This window comes from Coptis chinensis, chromosome 5 (genome assembly GCF_015680905.1).
Source record: "Coptis chinensis isolate HL-2020 chromosome 5, ASM1568090v1, whole genome shotgun sequence".
NCBI classification, from domain to species: Eukaryota; Viridiplantae; Streptophyta; class Magnoliopsida; order Ranunculales; family Ranunculaceae; genus Coptis; species Coptis chinensis.
Genome location: NC_141460.1, coordinates 10,645,948 through 10,666,443, shown reverse-complemented (window position 1 = coordinate 10,666,443; position 20,496 = coordinate 10,645,948). Strand labels below are relative to the sequence as shown.

The following is a 20,496-nucleotide window of genomic DNA, read 5'->3' as shown; positions in this document are numbered from 1 at the left end:
AAAAAAAACATTTGTGATTTTGATCACAAAAAACTTTTAAAACAAATCCCAAAAACCCTTTTATGCCATTTGTGACCGTTTTGAACAAAACAGTCACAAATAACATTCTAAAACAGTCACAAAAAACCTTTTTTCTACTAGTGTACGCTAAAAATCACTTAAAAGAACATTTATCTCTTAAGTTTTCCAACCTTATAATTTCATTATAATATTTTATTAAATGAATTTAGTTGATATTAATTGACTAATACAACTTTAACAAGTTTTTTTTAATAGTTTGAAGGTTTAATAATTGTGAAGTGCATTCAATTTTATCATTTTTAACTAATGTTTCTAAATTTATTTTGTAAATCAAATGTATAACATAGTACCCGGCTTTCACGTTTGGCCCTCAAGCCCGGCCCTTCAAGCCCTCTCGAGAAAGTTGAGGAGCGGGTAAAGGCTTCGAGATTTAAGCACTAGCCCGACCCGGCCCTTGAGGCAAATGAGAGTAGGGTTGGCCCGACCCTCAAAACATGAGGGCTTCGTTGTTTGAAGGCCAGGCTAGCCCAACCCGGCCTATTTGACACCACTACTATAGATCACTGTTCTAAAAATCGGTCTAGGCGGCCGCCTAGGCAGTGCCCAACCGACTCACCTAGGCCCAAGTTGTTTAAAAAATCGGTGGACCGATTAGGCGGGCTCTAGGCGGTCCAGTCAAGTTTTTTTTTTTTTTCTTTTTTTGAATAATTAAATATCGAAAATTAAAGACCCGTGTAGGCTTAAGATTTGAATGAGTTTAAAAGACTAAAGTCTAATGTAAATTATATGCCACTATAAGAAAGGGTATGTTTTTATATGAAATCAATATTCTTCAACTATTATGCATTTTTGTAATAAATATATTTGTTTGTGTTTATTTTTTGAGTTATGGTAAATGATTTTCTTCATTTCTTGTAGTATAGGTGTGTATTATTATATATATTATAAGATATATTAGGAAAAAAAAAATCGTCTAGCCCGTCTAGGCACTGCCTAGAAGGCCTAGGCGCTCTCCCACCGCCCAACTACCACCTAGCGTTTTTTAGAACACTGCTATAGATCACACAGGGTAAGGTTGAACATATATGGACCAAGGAAAATATTTAGTATGGACTCCAAAAAGACTACCATAAAAACTGGGCACTAACATATATAACAAAGCAATTAACGATTGTCATAAACAACTTGACTAGTTTTCGAACCCGTCTTACGAACGGGTGCCATTATATTAAATTATTCTAAAAAATATTAGCAATTATGCAGAGCTATGAGATATATATGAAAATTATATTAATAACTCATTCAAATTTTTTGCACCACTCTCAATAGAAAAAAAAAAAAACACCAAACCTTGATAAAACCTATTGACTTCTTTTAATTGTTAGGTTTAATAATTGAAGTTTGATTGAAGTTTTATGAGAATACTCAATGTGGCGAAGATGATATTGAAACTACTTGAATAGCAAGACACTCTCAATCATAATAAAAGAATTATGATAAACACTATTTAAAATGCAAAACTATACTTGTTGAGACATTATATTCCCCCTACAAATAATACAACTATGTTTCGAAGTTAGTTCAATGCATTTGCATCAAGTTTTCGATTTTCTGTTAATTAGTCATTGAGGCTAGTTTGATGTAATTATTGCATCTAGTTTCCGATTTTCCATTAATTATTCTTTGAGGTTAGTTCAATGCAATTGCATCAAGTTTTCGATTTCCCGTTAATTATTATTTGAGGTTAATTCAGTGCAGTTGCATCAAGTTTATGATTTCTCGTTAGTTATTCATTAAGGTTAATTTAGTGTAGTTGCATCCAGTTTTCGATGTTTCGTTAATTAGCTTTTGAGATTAGTTCATTGCATTTTCATCCAGGTTCCAATTTCTCATTAATTACTCTTTCAGATTAGTTCAATACATCTGCATCCAGTTTCTAATTTCCAGTTAATTATTTTTAGAGGTTAGTTTGATGTTTAATGCATTTGCATCTAGTTTCAAATTTCTGGTTATTTATGCTTTGAAGTTAGTTCGACCAGTTACATCCGATTTCTGATTTCTAGTTAACTATTCTTTAAGGTTATTTCAATGCATTTGTATCAAGTTTCTGATTTTCCGTTAAATATTTCTCAAGATATTGCATCCAATTTCTGATTTACCATTAGTTAATCTCTGATTTTAGTTTAATGCAGTTGCATCCAGTTTCTGATTTTCCGTTAATTATTCTTTGAGGTTAGCTCAATATAGTTGCATCTAATTTTCGATTTCTAGTTAATTGTTCTTTGAGGTTAGTTCAATATCGAGTTTTCGATTTTCCGTTAATTATTTTTTGAGGTTAGTTCAATGTAGTTGCATCAAATTTATGATTTCCCGTTAATTATTCATTGAGATTAGTTCAGTACAGTTGCATCCATTCGATGTTTCGTTAATTAGTCTTTGAGATTAGTTCGTTGCAATTGCATACAATTTCTGACTTCCCGTTAATAACTCTTTGAGGTTAGTTCAATATATATGCATCTAGTTTTTTATTATTTATGCTTTGAGTTAGTTCGATGCAAGTACATCCGGTTTCTGATTTTTCGTTAACTATTTTTTGAGGTTATTTCAATACATTTGCATCTAGTTTCTGATTTCCCGCCAATTATTCTATGAGGTTACTTCAACACAGTTCCATTTAGTTTTTGATTTTCTGTTAATTATTTTTTGAAATTAGTTCAATGCATTTGCATCCTGTTTTCAATTTCCCGTTAATTATTATTTAAAGTTTGTTTGATGTATTTGCATACCGTTTCCAATTTCCCATTAAATATTTTTCAAAGATTTGCATCCAATTTCTAATTTCTTGTTAGTTATTCTCTGACGTTAGTTTAATGCAGTTACATCCAATTTTTGATTTTTAGTTAATTACTTTTTGAGTCTAGTTTATTGTATTTACATAGAGTTTCTGATTTCCTGTTAATTACTCTTTGAGCTCAGTTCAATGTATTCGAATCCAGTTTCCGATCTCCTTTTAATTATCAAATATGGTGTGTAATATCAACTTCAAACATGACATAAAAATAAATTATGTTTGATTTACTATGTGGGATCATAAAAAATTATCTAATTCCCGATTTCCCGTTAATTATTCTTTAAATTATACATGACTCACTATGTGGAATCTTCAAAGATTATCTACGAACGTGTGATGTTATATTAATTATTCTGAAAAATATTTGTAACTATATATGCAGAACTATTATATATTAATATTATATTGATCACTCATCCAAATTTCTTATAACGTGAAAACCCCACTATCCATTAAAAAAAAAGAACTCACCCTTAATAAAACCGTTCAACTTCATTTTGTTGTTTAATAATAGAAGTTTGATTGAGGTTTTGTGAGATTGCCTAATAAGACGAAGTTCATATTGAAACTACTTGAATAGCAAGGCGTTCCTAATCATATGAAAAAAGATAAGATAAACACTATTTTAAATGCAAAACTATACTTATCGAGACATTCCCACAACATATAACACAATTATGTTTTGAGGTTAGTTTAATACTTCTTTCAATTGGTGATCAAATTAAGGTCAACACAGATGGGGTTTCTAGAGGGTCCAACTGGGTTAGGTGGATCATTTAGAAATGTTCATAGTGATTTTGTCTTACTCTTAAGCAAGGGTATCGGAATTGCAGACAACTATACAGTCGAGTGCATGGCTATACTGGAGAGTGTGGAGCTTGCCTTTTCAAAAAGGATGGAGCAATCTCTGGGTGGAATCAGATTCGGCAACAACTGTCACCGCTTTTAACTCAGGGGGCATCCCTTGGCAACTCCTATGTAGATGGAAAATTTGCACGACGAAGGTGCAAAACTTGAAAGTGTCGCATAATTGGAGAGAGGCTAACCTAGCCACAGACCAGGCAGTAAATTTTGGATCTTTCTTAGTTGAGAATGAGGCTTTTGTATCAAATGGCAAACCCCCATGGCTATATGAATGGGAGGTTCCATATGGTTGCTATTTTAGAATATCTTAAGCCTACATCATATAGCATGTAGGTTCTACCACTCCTGTACAGTTCTTTTATTTCGTTTCTTTCCTTAATTCAATTTACACTTACCGAGCAAAAAAAAATGTTAGTTTAATGCATTTGCATCCAATTTCTGATTTTTAATTCCGTTATTTATTTTTTTATATTAGTTCAATGCAGTTGCATCTATTTTCCGATTTCCCGTTATTTATTTTTTGAGGTTAGTTCAATGTATTTGCATCCAATTTCCAATTTCCTATTAATTGTTCTTCGAGGTCAGTTCAATGCATTTGCATCCAATTTCCGATTTCCCATTAATTATTCTTTGAGATTATTTTAATGCATTTGTATCCATTTTTTTTATTTCTCGTTTATTATTCGATAAGGTTGTATTTGCATTTAGTTGCCGATTTCCCGTTAATTATTGTTTGAGGTTAGTTCAATGAATTTGCATCTAGTTTTCGATTTTCTGTTAATTATTTCTTGGGGTTAGTTCAATGCATTTTCATCCAGTTTATTTTTTGAAATTAGTTCAATGCAGTTGCATCCGGTTTCCGATTTCCTATTAATTATTATTTAAAATTAGTTCTAAACATTTGCATTCTGTTCCCAATTTATAGTTAATTTTTCTTTGATGTTAGTTCAATACAGTTGTATCCAGTTTTCGATTTCCCATTAATTTAATCATTAAGGGTTAGTTCAATGCATTTCTAACCAGTTCTCGATTTCTCGACAATTTTTTTTTTTATGTTAATTCGATGTATTTGCATCCAAGTTTTGATTTCCCGTTAATTATTCTTTGAGATTAGTTTAATGTAGTTGTATCCATAATCCAATTTCCAATCAATTACATTTTAAGATTAGTTTAATGTTTGCATTTGCATCAAGTTTCCGATTTTCCGTTAAATATTATTTGAGGTTAGTTCGATGCATTTGCATCCAGTTTTCGATTTCCCATTAATTGTTCTTTGAGTTTAGTTTATGTAGTATTATATATATTTTAAAATATTTGTCATTATTGATTTGCTGTTATTTATTTTTTTATTTTTTTATACATGTAAGCTTATATTAGAAAGAATGCAAAATTTTCTATTATATGTTTTGTGATGTTATTTTTTGTATAATTTAATTTTCCACTGTAATTTGTTTTAGTTTGGTATATATATATATATATATGGGGATGGATAGGGGCAAATTCAATATAGCCACATTCTAGCCACATTGTAAATGAATTCAAGCAAAATTGTGAATTTAAAAGTTGAATGAGGTGCTGAATTTTTGTAGACAGGATCTACCCACTATGGAGAACATGCTCACAAAAATTCAACTCATTCAAAGAAGTCTAACCTTAGAACTTGCTCACAAAAGTTTTGGATCGTTAGATGAAAAGTTAAAAAATGAACACTAATATATTATAAAATTGGAAATTATATTATAGTGTTAATTTTTTTTTATAAATTTAGAAATTTAATTGGAATATGTCGTAATTACTGTGGTTTTTTAAATCCTTAACGATGACTAAATGTCTAAATCCTAAAGTGGATGATGCATTAAATCTATTCAACTTTATTTGTTTAGGCCCATATAGACATATAGTGCATACAATACAATTTTATTTGTTGTCCGCTTAATTTTGAGTGTACACTGTTATTTATTTTATGATTAGTTGATTTTTATTTTTCCTTTTTTTCCCCAGTCACACGTGTGGTTAACAAATGTAGAAAGTAAATGTTCACGCAACTCAATTCATTTTTTCCTTCGTTATTTCATTGTTTTTTTCTAAAAAGAAATTTTGTTAAACTTCACCTAAGATTAGTGTAGAAACTATTCTTCGTGACGTAAAAGTTTTAAGAAAATCGTTTTAGGTAAAAACTATTGTTTTTAGCAATTTAGTTTGTCTCCTATTATTTCATTATTAGCTATAGTGCTTAGGAAAAATTGGAAAATCTGTAAAACTCAAGATGAGATTGTTTCTTTCTTTATATCATATATTTTTTCGTAATTAATAATAGAATTTAGAAAAAACTAGAGTCTATCAGCGCTCCAAAAAATAAATTGGTAAAAGTATAACTATAATATATATCTAAGAATTTGGAATTCATTTTTTTTCATAATTAGTATTAGAGTTCACAAAAAATTAGAGACTCTGTGAAGCCTTGAAAAATAAAGCCAAAAGGGACAGCTATAATATATATCTAAAGAAGACAACCATTTGCCAGAAAATAAAATAAGATAAATGATCAACTTGACAAGCCGGTTCATTGATTCTTATCTTTACTCCTGCAGAAATCTCTTTTTATTTTGCATTTCAGTAAGCTTTTATTCTTGGTGACTTCTTTTTACATTTGCTGACAGATACTATTCGATCTCTCATCCTTTACATCATAAGCCACTCAGACATGCACAGACCAAGCTCCTCCATATTGGAAGAACAGGCAGAAAGCACATACCGACTCTTATGCATGACCTCAAATATTACATGTCAGTGCCTAATTGTAGTTGTATGACGCACAAGATAATCACAAAGGCCACCTTCTCCATCAATGTAAAATGACTATCCGGATTTACTACCTTCACCTAGGGGGTTAAGGCTATATAGGTGAAATTCAAAAAGATTCTAGTTCTACCAAATACACCACGGAAACATATAAGGAAATAAATAACATGAATAAACAAGAATAGAAGATGCACCTCTAGCACTTTGATGTTGATGTACACAAATCTCTCGACTGTAACATGTTAGCCTTTGTCTAGTGCAAAATGAAGGAAGAACCACTTTCTTCCCCCTGGTTGTTATCTTTGGCTAGCAAAATGTGCTAGACCGTCAACCAAAAACTATCAGTAGGCGGAGAGGGTACACAGTCATCGGTGTTTTTAGATTTCATGTTCAACAAATCAAGATCCATGAAGCTAAATGATTCTAACAGAGCATTCACCTGAAGAAAACTTGGTTCGTACAGAGTGGCTGATCCATGGTCACATCTCTCCTTCGTTAGCAAGTCTATAAAACTTTCTGAACCAAAAGTATGCCTATTTACTAAGGTGATATATCAATGGGGTTAACAGGTAACAGGTCCTGACCGCTGGTGTTGTGGGGTTTGGGGAGATGTAAACATCTTCAGTCTTCTTAAAAGTAACCATGTATCAGATGATGAACAGCCCTGGTTCATCTCAAGGGCAACTGGAAGAGGAGAGCTATTATTTATTTCAATAAGCATTAGACCCTGCAATACAAGTATACCAATTTTAGAGTGAGAGAACAGAAGACACAGTAGAAATAGAAGAATACCCTCAAGGTCACTTGTTTAGACAAGGTCAGTGCTCCGGTACTCCCTATATAACAATTACTACCAATTAAACTTTATCTTGTTCAAAAATCTAAAATCGAGGAACCGTAATAGGTGGGGCTAAACATCATAATAGTTGTCCAGTGAACCATAACAAAAAAGGACACCTGTCTGTTTACCCTTTTTGAAAAATATATGAACTATGTTTTGATCATTCTAATCGAATAGTATTCCCCTTGAAATATTTTTCAACAGTATTTATTTACCACATCCGGCATTTTGGATGTTTGGTTCAACACAGAAAATATAGTAATGTAGGATCAAGTGTATCATTTTCTCTGTAACTTAAAGCCTTTTCTTAAGATTCAATCAGTGCATCTATGTGAAACAAACTACAAGACTCTGAAACTTCTCTCCCTTTCTGCACTTTCACTCTCTTCTTCACGGTCATAAAACCCTTGTGAGATTGCTTGGATTTCATTGATATCACTCATAAGATCAAGAGATTGAGATAGTGAAAGATGAGAGCTCAGGAAGGAAAGATTAGGAACACATGAGAATCATTTATCTGGATTTGAAGAATGACTCTTCAGTTTTAGAAGATTTTCTATCGTCAGTCTTCAGTGCCATACAAGATAGTGAGGGCCTTTGTTGGGAGCCATAGGGCTTTCCGTTGGGTCGATGACTTTGGGGAACGAGTTTTAGAAGATTCTCTATCGTCAGTCTTCAGTGTCATAACTTCTTTTAAGACTAAAATCTCCCTCTAGGTTATGTTCTGAGCATCAAAACACCTCATTCTATAAGAAATCACAAACTTCCGTCATCAAACCCCATTTTTCCTCATTCTGTTTTATCCTCATTCTGTTTTATTGAGGCTTAATCCTCAAGCCTCAGTCACAGAGGCACAGCCAAGGACAGACCCACGTAGTGCTGAGGGATTTGATGAATACCAAAGTCAAAAATTTCATTAGTAGTTATAAGAAGTGGCTGGTAAGTAGCAGTTTCACTACCTACATGAAAAGAAGATGGGTCCTCAACCATTGTATACTTTACCCAAAGTCCTAGACAAGTAGCAACAAAGCCATGGATTCACATGTCCAAATGAAAATAGGATCATTTGCTTATATTCACCTACAAGGCTATAATAAAGGCTGACGGCTGAGTTATAATCTTCTACCAAGTAACTAAGTAGACAAAACTAAAAATCATTCTTTTCCAAAAATATAGTTCTCAGTTCTCTCCACTTGTTATACCAAAATCTTTTTCCATTTTCACAATTTAACCAACCTGCAATTTTCAAACTTCTTTTTCATTATTAACTATTTTTTTTTAAATTACTATCATCGTCGTTGTATTTGCATGTCAACTTGAATACCCTCAATGAGATTCCTCAGTTCGTCCCTGGGCACAGCCCTATGCGTTTTTTTTAGATATTGGCAATAGTGTTTAGCAAAGCATCACATTTGGTGTTTCTTGTGTTTCTAGTCTCTACATCATAAAAATATGGCACATGTGCACTGTTTCTGATGTAATCAAAATGTTAAATTTTGTAAAAAGGGCCCCTTCATAAAAATAGAATATTTTTTCGTTAAAATAAAAATAAAAGGAATAGATTCTTCAAAGATATGTCAAGATCCCAAAGACAGGTCCCAATTTATATTCATAATTCATTAAATTCGTTATTAATCAAAATCAGGATATATATATATATATATATATATATATATATATATATATATATATATATATATATATATTCCTTTTATGATGTGTTTCACAAAATTGACTATATGTGCTTGTTGTAATGCTCATATATATATATATATATATATATATATATATTCCTTTTTGCGATGTGTTTCACAAAATTGACTATATGTGCTTGTTGTAATGCTCATATATCTGACCTTTGAATTTGGATATTAATATTTGGGGAAAAAATGCATAAAATCCATTGCAAGCGAACAGAATTACCTCAAAATTTACTAAGAAAAACTGGAACAGCTTCAAGGTCTCCCTAATACCAGTGACTATACTGTCATCTGGGGAAGAGAGAGCAGTGGTCACCTCTTTGGGAGAATGACCTATCGTCTTCTGCACAACCTGATAGATATCTAACATTAAACACTACAAATATGAAAAGAAAAGAGAATGTGAAGGTCTAACTTTAACTCACATCATGATCAATGAGGACCTCAGAGATGAGACTGCCATCATCAACATAGACATGAAGCTTGAATGTTGTTCTTCCCTTAAATTGGAACTCCTTTACACCAGTCACGAAGCACTACAAAATTCACTTAGAAACATTCAAATGGTGTATACTCATCCTACAAGAAATTAAAGCAAATGCTATAGCAATAATTCAGAACTACACAATCATCGATTATCAACCAAAACAGAAAAAGCATAAAGAAAAACGAGGTATACTCTTAAATCTTAATACTCCAAGTCTCCAAGTTTGGATACTATATACAGTTACAGTTCATGGGAAAAAAGAAGCAAACACGATAAACCAGGACACTGCAACCTTGCGGGAGAACAGGGGCCTCCCTGAGTATTTGTAAGGCCACAACCCCAATCCAGTCACTTTCGTAAAAAGCCAAGGAGGACTAAGTAGTTTCAGAGATGCCTCGCCAGTGATGACACGACAAATGATACCACCATAGACTTACAACTGAACTAGTTGAACAGTAAGGTTCCTAAGATATTTTGTTGTCTTTTCATTTAAATTTGTCAACATCAACACTATTATAGCTTTATGATAATCTAAGTGTCATGAAATATGCAATCATGCTTTCGCTGTTTCGCAGACTTTCTCGTCTTCTCTTTTAGAACCATCAAGATGACGTTCCTGTTAATTTGGTCTTTGTTGATCTACATTTTACATACCAAAAGATGTCAAACAATTTTCATGAATATTTTCACCTATTAACGATACCCTTTATTTTCTCAAATGCATCAGAAAATGGAATAAAAATTCCAGAGCGCAAGAATTGGCTCAAGTTCCAATTCTTGATCCATAGTAAACATAGAGAAAGTTAGTAAATGCATTAGGATATGTAGTATCATAAGGTATTTGTTAGAGTTCTTTGTAAATTGTTAGATATGTGGGATACTTCACCCCATAACCCCACAACTCGGATTTTTTTGAGGTTTTCCATATTGTAAACAGACAATTTTCCTATAGAAGATTAGTGAGAGAAGGCCAAAACTAACTAAGCCGCACTCACTTTTCTCCCCCAACTTTCTTCTTCATTAGAAATAATATAATTTTACTGTATTCATAACCATCACCAAGAAACCAAAATGATGGGAAATAACAAACAAACGAATACCTTGATATTTCCCCGAACAAATGGTACTTCATCATCCTCCTTCGCTGTAAATCTTGCCATCAGATTAGCCAAGTATGTGAAAGGAATCTCTCTGTCACCATTTAGTATGAGCGGATGTTCTACTTCATCAGCCATTTCAGTATCTCTAAAGTCTGAAACAGTATGACTGGGCAGCTTAGGTTCAGCAATTGGCCCACCACTTGGCACTGCATTCGCTTCTGCAGCCCAATCTCCGTCATCTCCATCACTAGGAATGCTAGCATCAGTCATGTTTTCATAAAGATCACCAACAGCAATTGATGATGAATTAGATTCAGCATTTGACCTAAAACAGTCATCCACAATCCTTCCTCTCATGTCAACACCAGTAGTACCAAACGTAGCACCTAGAGAGAAAGACGATTAAGTAAAAACTCGACGTTTCAAACTGCACACAAGAGTAAAAATATAAACACCAGTAGTTTTAGCAATTGCCATACCACCGAAATACCCATTTGCATTTGCAATGCCAGGGCTGGGTATGCTTGCACCAAACCTATTTTCTCCAAGATCTATGACAGCAATTGAGGGTGGATTAGATTCAGAATTCAACCTAAAATGGTCCTCTGCATTCCTTCCTCTCATATCAACACCAATAGTACCATATATAGCACCTATTGCGGCAAAATTAGGTAAGAAAGTTGATGTTTTAAAAGTCATGCAAAGACTCAGCAATTTGCTTACCACTTGGTTCAGCATCTGCATTTGCAACCTGTAGTGTTTTATCTCTATGGCTGGAAATCCTAGCACCGATTGTATTTTCCTCAGGGTCAACAAAAGCATTTGATGTTGGACTACAATAAGCATTTGACCTACCATTACGAACAAACCGGTCCTCTGAAATCCTATTTCTCGTATCAACACCAGCAGTACCAAATGTAGCCCCTAGTATGAGCCACAATTAGGTAAAACATCGATATTTCAAAAGGCATGCAAAACTAAATAATGTCAGCACTAGTAGGTTCATCAATTGACCTACCACTTGGCTCTGCAGGAGCTGACACTGGTAGGCAAGAAAAATCGATATTTTATAAAATGCACAAGAAAATAGTACTAACAGCAGAAGGTTCAGCAATTTGCCTACCACTTTGGTCTACATTTGCATTTGCAACCCTTTCTCTGCCATCTCCATGGCTAGGTATGGTAGCATCAACCATATTTTCCTCAAGATCCATGGCCGCATTTAATGATGGATTAGATTCAGTATTTGACCTGAAATTTGGAACAAAAAAGTTCACCCCCGCCCTTGCTCTCGTTTCAACACCAGTAGTACCAAATGCAGCACCTAGCATGGGACACAAATAAGTAAGCGAAATTGGTAATTTTAAAGGCATGCACACCAGTCAAAGTTTAGCAAGTGTCCTACCACTTGGGTGTGCACACAATTAGATAAGAAAATCAATATTTTAAAAGGAATGCACAAGCAAATAGTATCAACACTAGTAGATTCAGAACGTGGCCTACCACTTGAGTCCACATTCGCATCTGCAACCCTTTCTCTGTAATCTCCATGTCTAGGTATGCTAGAATCAACCATATTTTCATCAAGGTCCTCAGCAGAATTTGAGGATGGATTAGAGTCAGCATTTGACCTAACATTAGGAAGAAACTGCTCCTCTCCAGTCCTTCCTCCCATATCGACACCAGTACTACCAAATGTACCATCTAATTTCAGAGATAAATATGGGTAAGGTACTTCAAAAACATGCACAAGCGAATAATATTTGAGGTTAATAAAGATGGCATACTAAATGACTTGTGCAATCATTTTGATACTTACAAAACCATATTTGAACTTTTTAAGTCCTAACCCAGCGAACAAAAACATAAAATATTTGAACTTTTGAAGTCCTAACCAAGTTAACAAAAACATTTCACTGTTGAAAACTTTATCATCATGAATTAGGCATTATTCATAACTCACGACTAAATTCTAGTTACTTTAAGAAAGAGTGGAAAATGTATTGTAATGTATTTTTCTTAAACTTTCTGGTTATTCCCCCAAAGAATATCTAAATTGGTCTAAAGTAGTCATTACTGTCATACAATACCAACTTTCATGTACACCCAAGCTAACCATCTTAATAAAATATACAGCAAGCACCATGCATGGCAGCATGGGTGTAGATAGCCAAATTCTTTTGATACAAATTCTCTTGGATTAAAATCATACCTTGGTTGGGCAATTCAACAGAACGTGTACGCTGTGATGTTGCATTGTTGGCATTAGCATGTTCATTAACGTTATTGGATGGCCAAGCAGCAAGAGTAGCCCTGGAAGACAATGAAGGGACAGAACCTGTCCGTTTTCTGCACCAGAAAGAAATAAACAGAGGCAAACTAAATTAAACACAAACTTTTGCCTTGTATATAATTTTTGAACTATGTAACACTCCACATTTGAAAAAAAAAAAAAAAAAAAAAAAAAAGAAAAGAAAAGAAAAGAAAGAAGATCCTTCTCGGAGATGTTCCATGTTGGATAGGACACACGGGCTGGATGTTGAATACCTCAACATTCGGTATTTCACCGTATCTGATACTTTGTACCCGTGTCCGTATCACTTAGCTTTTGAACAATGTAATATGTGAACATTCTCCAAAACAAGCAACCTTTTCTGATTGTGATTTCTAAGAACTCTAAATCAACTTAAGTTGTAAGAAAAATTGGTTTTTCACAAGTTTAGCAGCTCACAAATTGTCAAATTTCCCAAATTAACTATCTGGTGAACAACCAAACAAAGATAAAATCATCTAAAAGGCACCAAAATAACATAACAAAGATATGATCATTTGAGAAAAGCCACCAAATGTGTCGTCTCAAACGTACGGTCTTCACCATCCATTTTCTACTATTTTCAGTAGCTAAGTGTAGCAATTACTGGTTTATTCCTCTAAATCAAAAGGCTGAAGAAAAGAAGAGATGTTGAACACGAAAAAAACGATAAGTTGTCAAAAATGATTTACGTTTCAAATTAGATAGGCGGCACATCAACATTTCACATCATGTTACTTTACCAGTATTCCCATTATCAGCCAAATAGCTCTAAAACATTTCAACTAATCCTTAGAACTACCTTTTACCCCTTGGTGGCTTATTTACTTCAATGACAAGCCTTTGGCGTGCAGCATCCAAATCCTCAACCAAACCTCCTAAAACCTCGATCACTTCAGGGACCAACAAAAAAAGTCCACGTCGAACATGCACGTTGTGAATTACAACCTACAATTTGTAACAATGCACCTCTCAGCAACAGCTCAAACATTTCAACTCAAATAAAACTAATATGTGCACACGTGGCAACAACCTATTGGTCCTATAACCTAGTAAAGTGAAAATTAGAGTAAGGGTATAAAAAAAAGTGACCTTCAAACCAGCAGGTGCAAGAACTTCAAGTTGTTTAATTGGTCTATACTCCACACCAAACACGCGTTGCACACCGTCCGTCATTGACAATTTCAAACACCTCTTAATCCCTGCATTCGCATTTTTATACCTTTCTTTAAGTGGACATCCAATATTCACTATCTCATCAACCTGCCCAAAACAAAACAAAACAAAAAGAATGTCGTTACATAAAATTGAAATGATAATTGAAATTGAAATGAAAAAAAAATCACACACCTGTAAAACAAATGGCCCAGGGAGAACAACTTGATGTAAAGAATGTAAATTATTCGGAACAACACCAGACCCAATTAAATTCATGTCAGAAAAAACAAACTGTTGGAAACAAAGTTTAGATTTTCCAGTAACATCTAAATTTGTAAAACCAGGTACATTTCTGTTTAAACCAAAAATGCAAGAATCTAACCACTCATTTTTTATATTTAATCCGAGATTACGAAAAAGGACATTTATTGGAGAGTCGGGGATTTGAGGGGAGGGAGCCGAAGGAAGGGTAGATGAGTAATTTGGAAAGGGAGGAGGAGGAGGAGGGGAAGTTGGGGAGAGATTTTCAGTGACGTCAAGGAAGTCGTCATCTGATATTTCTAAGGGAGTAGGGTGAGTAGGGTTTACGGATTCGGGATTAGGTATTGTTTGTTCTTGTTCTTCTTCTTCGGAGGAGGAGGAATAGCGTAACCTGAGACGCCTACGCCGCATTATTATTGTTGTTTGATTTTGATTTATTTTTGGGTGTGTATGGTTTTCCCTCCAGTTTGACACATTTTTTAAGAGTAAGCGGGAATGGGTGTAACCTAGGGGTGCAAGTGGATATCCAAATATTCGAATCCGATTCGAATTCGTATTCGAAAAATTGGATATTATCCGAAAATTTCGGATTCGGATTCGGATTCGGATATTTTTTTTATGTCCGAACTGGTTTCGGATACGGATTCGGATACTGCCATATCCGCATCCGATAATATCCGATCCGATTTAAAAAATTAATAGTTATTATATATAATTAATTTATTCATTTTTTATTGTATAAAATATTATATAAAATCATAAACTAATAATATAAAACTATAATAACAAAATAATAATAATAAATGACAAATATATATATTTATACTAGTTTTTATAATGGTAAAATGAATTATTTAAAGCAAATAAAATTTTAATTAATTTTAATTTTCGGATCGGATATTATCCGATATCCGTTTCGGATATCCGAAATCGGATTCGGATAAATTTTTTAATATCCGTCGGATTCGAATTCGGATTCGGATATCGGTATAAATTTTCGGATTCGGATTCGGATACAGGCATATCCGCATCCGAACCTATCCGTTTGCACCCCTAGTGTAACCGAGCGGGCCCGACGAAATGTTTTTGGAAAATGGGAAGTGTGTTAATAATTGTATCCACGTGACAGCATTGTCACCATGTACGGAAAACATAGTTCCTGGAAAAAATATGTTCGGCATAAAAAAAAACGGATTTAAAATGTATAGTAAGTAAAAAAAAGGGTAAAAACTGAAGATAAAGAATACAATAGATAAAAAAAATTAATTTTTTATAAGAGTAAAAAAAAAATAAACACACAAAATAAAAATAATAATAATACAAATGAAAGAAAATTTAAATACATGAAAGTAGCGGTGTAATACGGGGCGGGCTGGGTCAACCGCGGGTCAAACAGTGATGGGGTGGAGTGGGGCGGGTCTAGGGGATACAAATCTAGTGGTCCCCGACGGGGCGGGGTGGGTTGAAGTGTCATGTCTTAGTACCATCACCTGGCCTTTTGGGTCAGCTTATAGGGCGGGTCATCCGGGTTGGATGGAAATTATCATTTTAACCCAATTTCACCAAAAAAAAATAACTTTCTAATTATGCAAGTAATATATTTCCAATCCACAACATAGAGAAAAAAATGGAATCAATTAATAAAAAATAAACTAAAATAAAAAAACTTGAACTTGAACCCAAAATCATATCTGTAAATTTAAAACTTTTTTCTCGTGATTTACCATTTGTAAATTGATTATTTTCTATAGCATGATAAAATGAAGATGGGAGCGAAGATCTATGGTACAAAAAAATAAAATATAAACTAAAAGAATTCGAAATTAATAAAAACATGAATGATTCATCTTTTCCAAAATTCGAACGTTGAATTTGAACTTTTGATATTTGTCAAATGTTCAAACTTGATTATTTGAAATTGATGTTGAACTCATAAGTTTGTGTTCATATCTCCCAAATTCATACAAAAGTTAAAAGAAAATATAAACAAAATACAAAAATATTAGAGTTAGAGTTTTGAAATTGTGCGGGTCAACGGAGTTGGGTCAACGGCTTTTGACACGGGGCAGGTCGGGCGGCTTGATGGGTCGGGTTTCAGCATAGAACCTACACCCATAGCCCGACCGCGTAAAAACGGTGGCGGGGTGGGGCGGGTCTATTTTCGGGTCGGTGCGGGTTTGGGTGGCGGGTGAAGACTGGGTACCCTATCGGATGATGGGTCAACGGTTTTTTTTTACACTCCTACATGAAAGTATCATATCATATTATCAATTACTTATCCAAATACTATAAGTTTTAGATTATATTCAATACCAAAACACGATCCTAAATAAGATACTACTAATTACCAACCATAATTGCATAATCAAATACTACAAATAAGTGAATAACTTTAAAATTTTAAAGTATTAATAGTTCAAAGCAAAATAGAACTGTCTCAATAATTCAATCTAATGCCTACTCTTCAAAAAGGTAAACTCCAAAACCAATTCAATCTAAGTTTAAAACGCGTTTAAAACGTGATATTTTGTAAAACCCGGGTTTCAAACTGGAACAAGACGCTTGGCCAATTTAATAGGTTTTAAACGCGTTTTTTTCAAACAAATGCCGAATTTGGTGACAATGCGTGACAGCTCATTAACGTGCAAGTGTGCTTTATTGATTATATATTTATTCAAAATATTAAGTTAATTTAGTGGATTTGTCATTTGATCATATATAATTTGCACCTACAATTGTGTTTTCCTGCTGTAGACTATATTCCTAATCTTGTCCGGATACTGGTCATGCAAGCCACCTAAAGGCTCTGTTTGGCCGCAGAAGATTTTGTACTGCTTAACATTGATTAGGTGTTCCAATTATGCAGATGTACTACATAAAGATGATTAATCTTGAAGCTGTTTGGTCCTCAATTATTCTGTCACAGTTCTAACTTGTATAGTGTTTGGTAGACACTGTAATTTGTTTATCATGAACAACATATTAGCAGTAAGTTATTCTTTCTTCATTTTACGTATATACTTTAAATAAATATGAAATGAAATGCACACGATAAGAAAAGTTCAAATAAATATAAATCTAAACAAACAAAAGCACTTGGCAATATAAGCCATTCAAAATAAGTATCACTATTACATTCTTCATATATATTAAACAAATAATCCCAACAAAATATATTTTTTCAGCACCATACAAAATAGATCACCACATTAGTCCCCACGTTCTAAATCTCACTTATAAAAACTAAAGCACCTAATGATCCCCAACAAAATACACATTTTCAGCAACATACATAAAAATGGATCACCACTTTAGTTCCCACATACATCCTAAATTAGTTTTTCTGAAGATGAAATAACAACCATTCTGTTCGCCTCTCCACCCTTAATCCCATGAACACCCTTGCTTTTTTCTCTTCCTCAAGGAGCTCTAAAGCTTGCATGAAAGCTAAGTTATCAAGCCCAGGCACATTTTCTAATTCAGCAATCAACTTTGCTTCTTGTGTAAGTTCAACACTAGAATCAGGAACTTCTTTCTTCTTATTACGAACCATTTCAGTAATTGTAGTTGTCATGCCATGAATTGCCTCTACCATACCCTCTCCAGTGGTTTTTCGTGGGTTTTTAGCATTATGAGAGCTTGATGGCGCTGTTGATCGACTTCTTTTGGGCGGTTTGGGAGTTTTAACTTCATTATCTAAGTCTATAGGTTCTTGAGTATCAAAACCTAGACCACCACCAGCAAGAATTGGACTTTGAGACCCTTCTCCATTCAAATTTTCCGCATTCGTCGCACTAGATTTTTCATTGGTCACATCTTTCTCTTCAAGCGCACGACTGTACTTTCCAGTGGCACCCCCATCACCAAAAACAATGCATAAGTCCTCATAGCCAGACATAGATTTAGTTCTCCACATATTCAATTCTGGGTGGGCCTGCATAATTATAAGTATATAAGGGTCTCTAATTATTTTTTTGCTAAGAAAAAATAGTAGGTTCTTATATTGAATTAAAGGACTAGGAAAGTACCTTGATATAATCATCCCAAACATGATCATGATCAGCATAAACCATTTCTCTCTCATTATCCCAACCAAATCCACTCTCACTTAGAAGAGTCTTTATACAATTGTAGTTCTTCTTCAAAGCTCAATAATGATTATTTAGAAGTTCAGCTGTAAAAGAAGGCCCAAATTTAGCTTTAAATTTCTCCTCCATTTGCCTCCAAGCATGTTTGCTAAACTGACTATCAAGGTATTGCCCATCGTGTACTTGATCCACCATCAGCTTAACAAAATATCGATCCATTGGTGTTGTCCAATTGGTCCTTTTACTTGAAGGGACTTGAACATTCTTCATCTCCTTTTCCATTTGTTCTAAATTAAAGAAATATTTATCATAGTCATGACTCTAAACCAAAATCAATTTGAATACAAGATGCAAGATGCACGATACACCGATAAACGAGCAAACTGCCAATAAGTTAGAATCAATAACTAACTAAACTATACATGAAGCAATAACACACACAAAAGTCAAGTGATAAGGTTCTAAACAATCTGCTAAAAAATAAGAATAATACTAGCTAACTCCATGTGAGACTAAGATAATATGCGATCACCAAAAGTCCAAAGCAATGTGACACAGTACCAAAATATCAATTTTCTTTGTCAATTCAAAATGAGAGAGCAGAGTGGCAGTTTTAATTACATACTATCTTTTTCCATTTAGTAAGTATTCTACACCATTTTGAAATAATAAATTCTAACTTAACGGAAGAAAAGATAAAACAGTGGACTTTTCTGCAAGGTTGATCTAATCTTTCGGCAGGCTTGGATTGATAATAATAACAGGCCGAGCACACAAACAACTTCAGAAAGCATAACACCAAATGGATAAAATAGTGGACTTTTCAGTCAATTACTGTCTTCGGAAGTATTCAGGATCTAGCTTACGTCAGTACTGACATGATACCACGAGTATGAATGTATAATCAAATGCAAGACCATAAACTGGAATCTGGTTTGCATCACCCATGCATGCTTACTACATTGAATTGGTTAAACAGAAACAATCTTGTTATTAGTTTTATATTCCGATCCATAAAACAAAAAAGACTAGGATGCCATATCTGAGGTCAACTCGAATTTTTTGCAAGACCAAAGAACACTTTTTGAATAATATCAGTTCCTAAAAAATATATATATATTACTATTTTAGTGCTTATGTTTTGGCAGCGTCCTCAGTCCTTACAAAACCTTCCAAGGGAAACAAGAGTACTGGCATCTAATTAGTACAAGTACGTGGAGTCACTGGCTTGGTGAAAACTAGGGACACCTACAGGAGTTCAATAATTAGAAAAAGGCATAAACATTAACTAAAAACACATCAAACGATATAACTATAAGCATGTCAAGTGGACTAGAAAACTATAATGACAATGGTCTCGCTCCCATACCTATAAAAACAAGTGCTCGCACTATAAACTAAACTATGAACTAGAAACAAAGGTTTACCTGAGAGGATAGAGTTGCAAAAGATGAACAGCTAGTTGGAAGTGTGGAGAAGAGAAGACGACTAGAGGCAAGGGTTTCCACTTTCCATCAAAAACCTTTCGTTTCTTTTTCTTTTTTCGTTATTTTATTTTCTCTCTCCTAGTTATGGAAACAAGATTAGCCGTATCTCTCATATCCCCTTTGATTCTCATATACCCGCTTTTGTGTTTGCGCAATCCATCGGGTTATATACGGTATTCAAGTTTGTTACCAACCAAACACTAGACAACTAAAATATGTATACCACGTCACCTATTCATGGATAGGGACTCCTTGTCCACACTGCCAAACAGGGCCAAACAAATTCTGCATGTAATATTGTATACAAGAACTTTGCTTCCTTGTGGGAATTTACTATTTAAAGACGTTGACTACAGTAGCGCAGCGTTCAACAGCTTTGCCAAAGATCGAGCACTTCTACTAAAAACAAAGAAAATGGAATTGGTTTTAGAATCATCTTGCTACTGTCATAGTCTTAGGATCTTAGCAATACCAAGCCCTTTGTGTGTCCTCGAGAGAAAAAAGCGTGTGTGAAAGAGGGTTACC

At 34.0% G+C, this 20,496-nt stretch overlaps 2 protein-coding genes across 5 annotated transcripts; both read right to left on the bottom strand.

Moving 5' to 3' along the window:
* Positions 1 to 6,672: 6,672 nt before the first annotated feature.
* Positions 6,673 to 14,876, bottom strand: RMI1 (recQ-mediated instability protein (DUF1767)). Of its 4 annotated transcripts, none has more exons than XM_086559583.1 (12): positions 14,328 to 14,876; positions 14,070 to 14,240; positions 13,780 to 13,925; positions 12,879 to 13,015; positions 12,170 to 12,370; positions 11,790 to 11,990; positions 11,390 to 11,590; positions 11,146 to 11,217; positions 10,667 to 11,052; positions 9,505 to 9,615; positions 9,303 to 9,431; positions 6,673 to 7,265 (listed from the first exon to the last, which is right to left on the bottom strand). In XM_086559583.1, the coding sequence occupies exons 1-12, from the start codon at positions 14,805 to 14,807 to the stop codon at positions 7,101 to 7,103; spliced, it is 2,400 nt and encodes a 799-aa protein (XP_086415709.1). In that variant the 5' UTR covers positions 14,808 to 14,876; the 3' UTR covers positions 6,673 to 7,100. The 4 variants fall into 4 exon arrangements, with proteins under 4 accessions (XP_086415709.1, XP_086415708.1, XP_086415710.1 ...); XM_086559582.1 differs by having other exon boundaries at positions 11,146 to 11,319; positions 14,328 to 14,875; XM_086559584.1 differs by lacking the exon at positions 11,146 to 11,217.
* A 2,854-nt stretch (positions 14,877 to 17,730) lies between these two features.
* On the bottom strand, positions 17,731 to 18,766 carry LOC147496637 (uncharacterized). Its single transcript, XM_086562621.1, has 3 exons — positions 18,668 to 18,766; positions 18,425 to 18,535; positions 17,731 to 18,330 (listed from the first exon to the last, which is right to left on the bottom strand). The coding sequence occupies exons 1-3, from the start codon at positions 18,764 to 18,766 to the stop codon at positions 17,731 to 17,733; spliced, it is 810 nt and encodes a 269-aa protein (XP_086418747.1).
* Between the last annotated feature and the right edge of the window lie 1,730 nt (positions 18,767 to 20,496).

What these genes read in the sequence shown, in the direction of transcription:
- RMI1 (XM_086559582.1), bottom strand. Translation starts at nt 14,807, where the DNA reads ATGCGGCGTAGGCGTCTCAGGTTACGCTATTCCTCCTCCTCCGAAGAA. An exon ending in TGTTGAATTGCCCAACCAAG is followed by an intron (nt 12,371 to 12,878) that starts GTATGATTTTAA and finishes CTCTGAAATTAG; the next exon opens with ATGGTACATTTGGTAGTACT. An exon ending in TTTTCTTAGTAAATTTTGAG is followed by an intron (nt 7,266 to 9,302) that starts GTAATTCTGTTC and finishes CTTGTATTGCAG; the next exon opens with GGTCTAATGCTTATTGAAAT.
- LOC147496637 (XM_086562621.1), bottom strand. Translation starts at nt 18,766, where the DNA reads ATGGAAAAGGAGATGAAGAATGTTCAAGTCCCTTCAAGTAAAAGGACC. An exon ending in TTAAGCTGATGGTGGATCAA is followed by an intron (nt 18,536 to 18,667) that starts GTACACGATGGG and finishes TGAGCTTTGAAG; the next exon opens with AAGAACTACAATTGTATAAA. An exon ending in TTTGGGATGATTATATCAAG is followed by an intron (nt 18,331 to 18,424) that starts GTACTTTCCTAG and finishes ATAATTATGCAG; the next exon opens with GCCCACCCAGAATTGAATAT.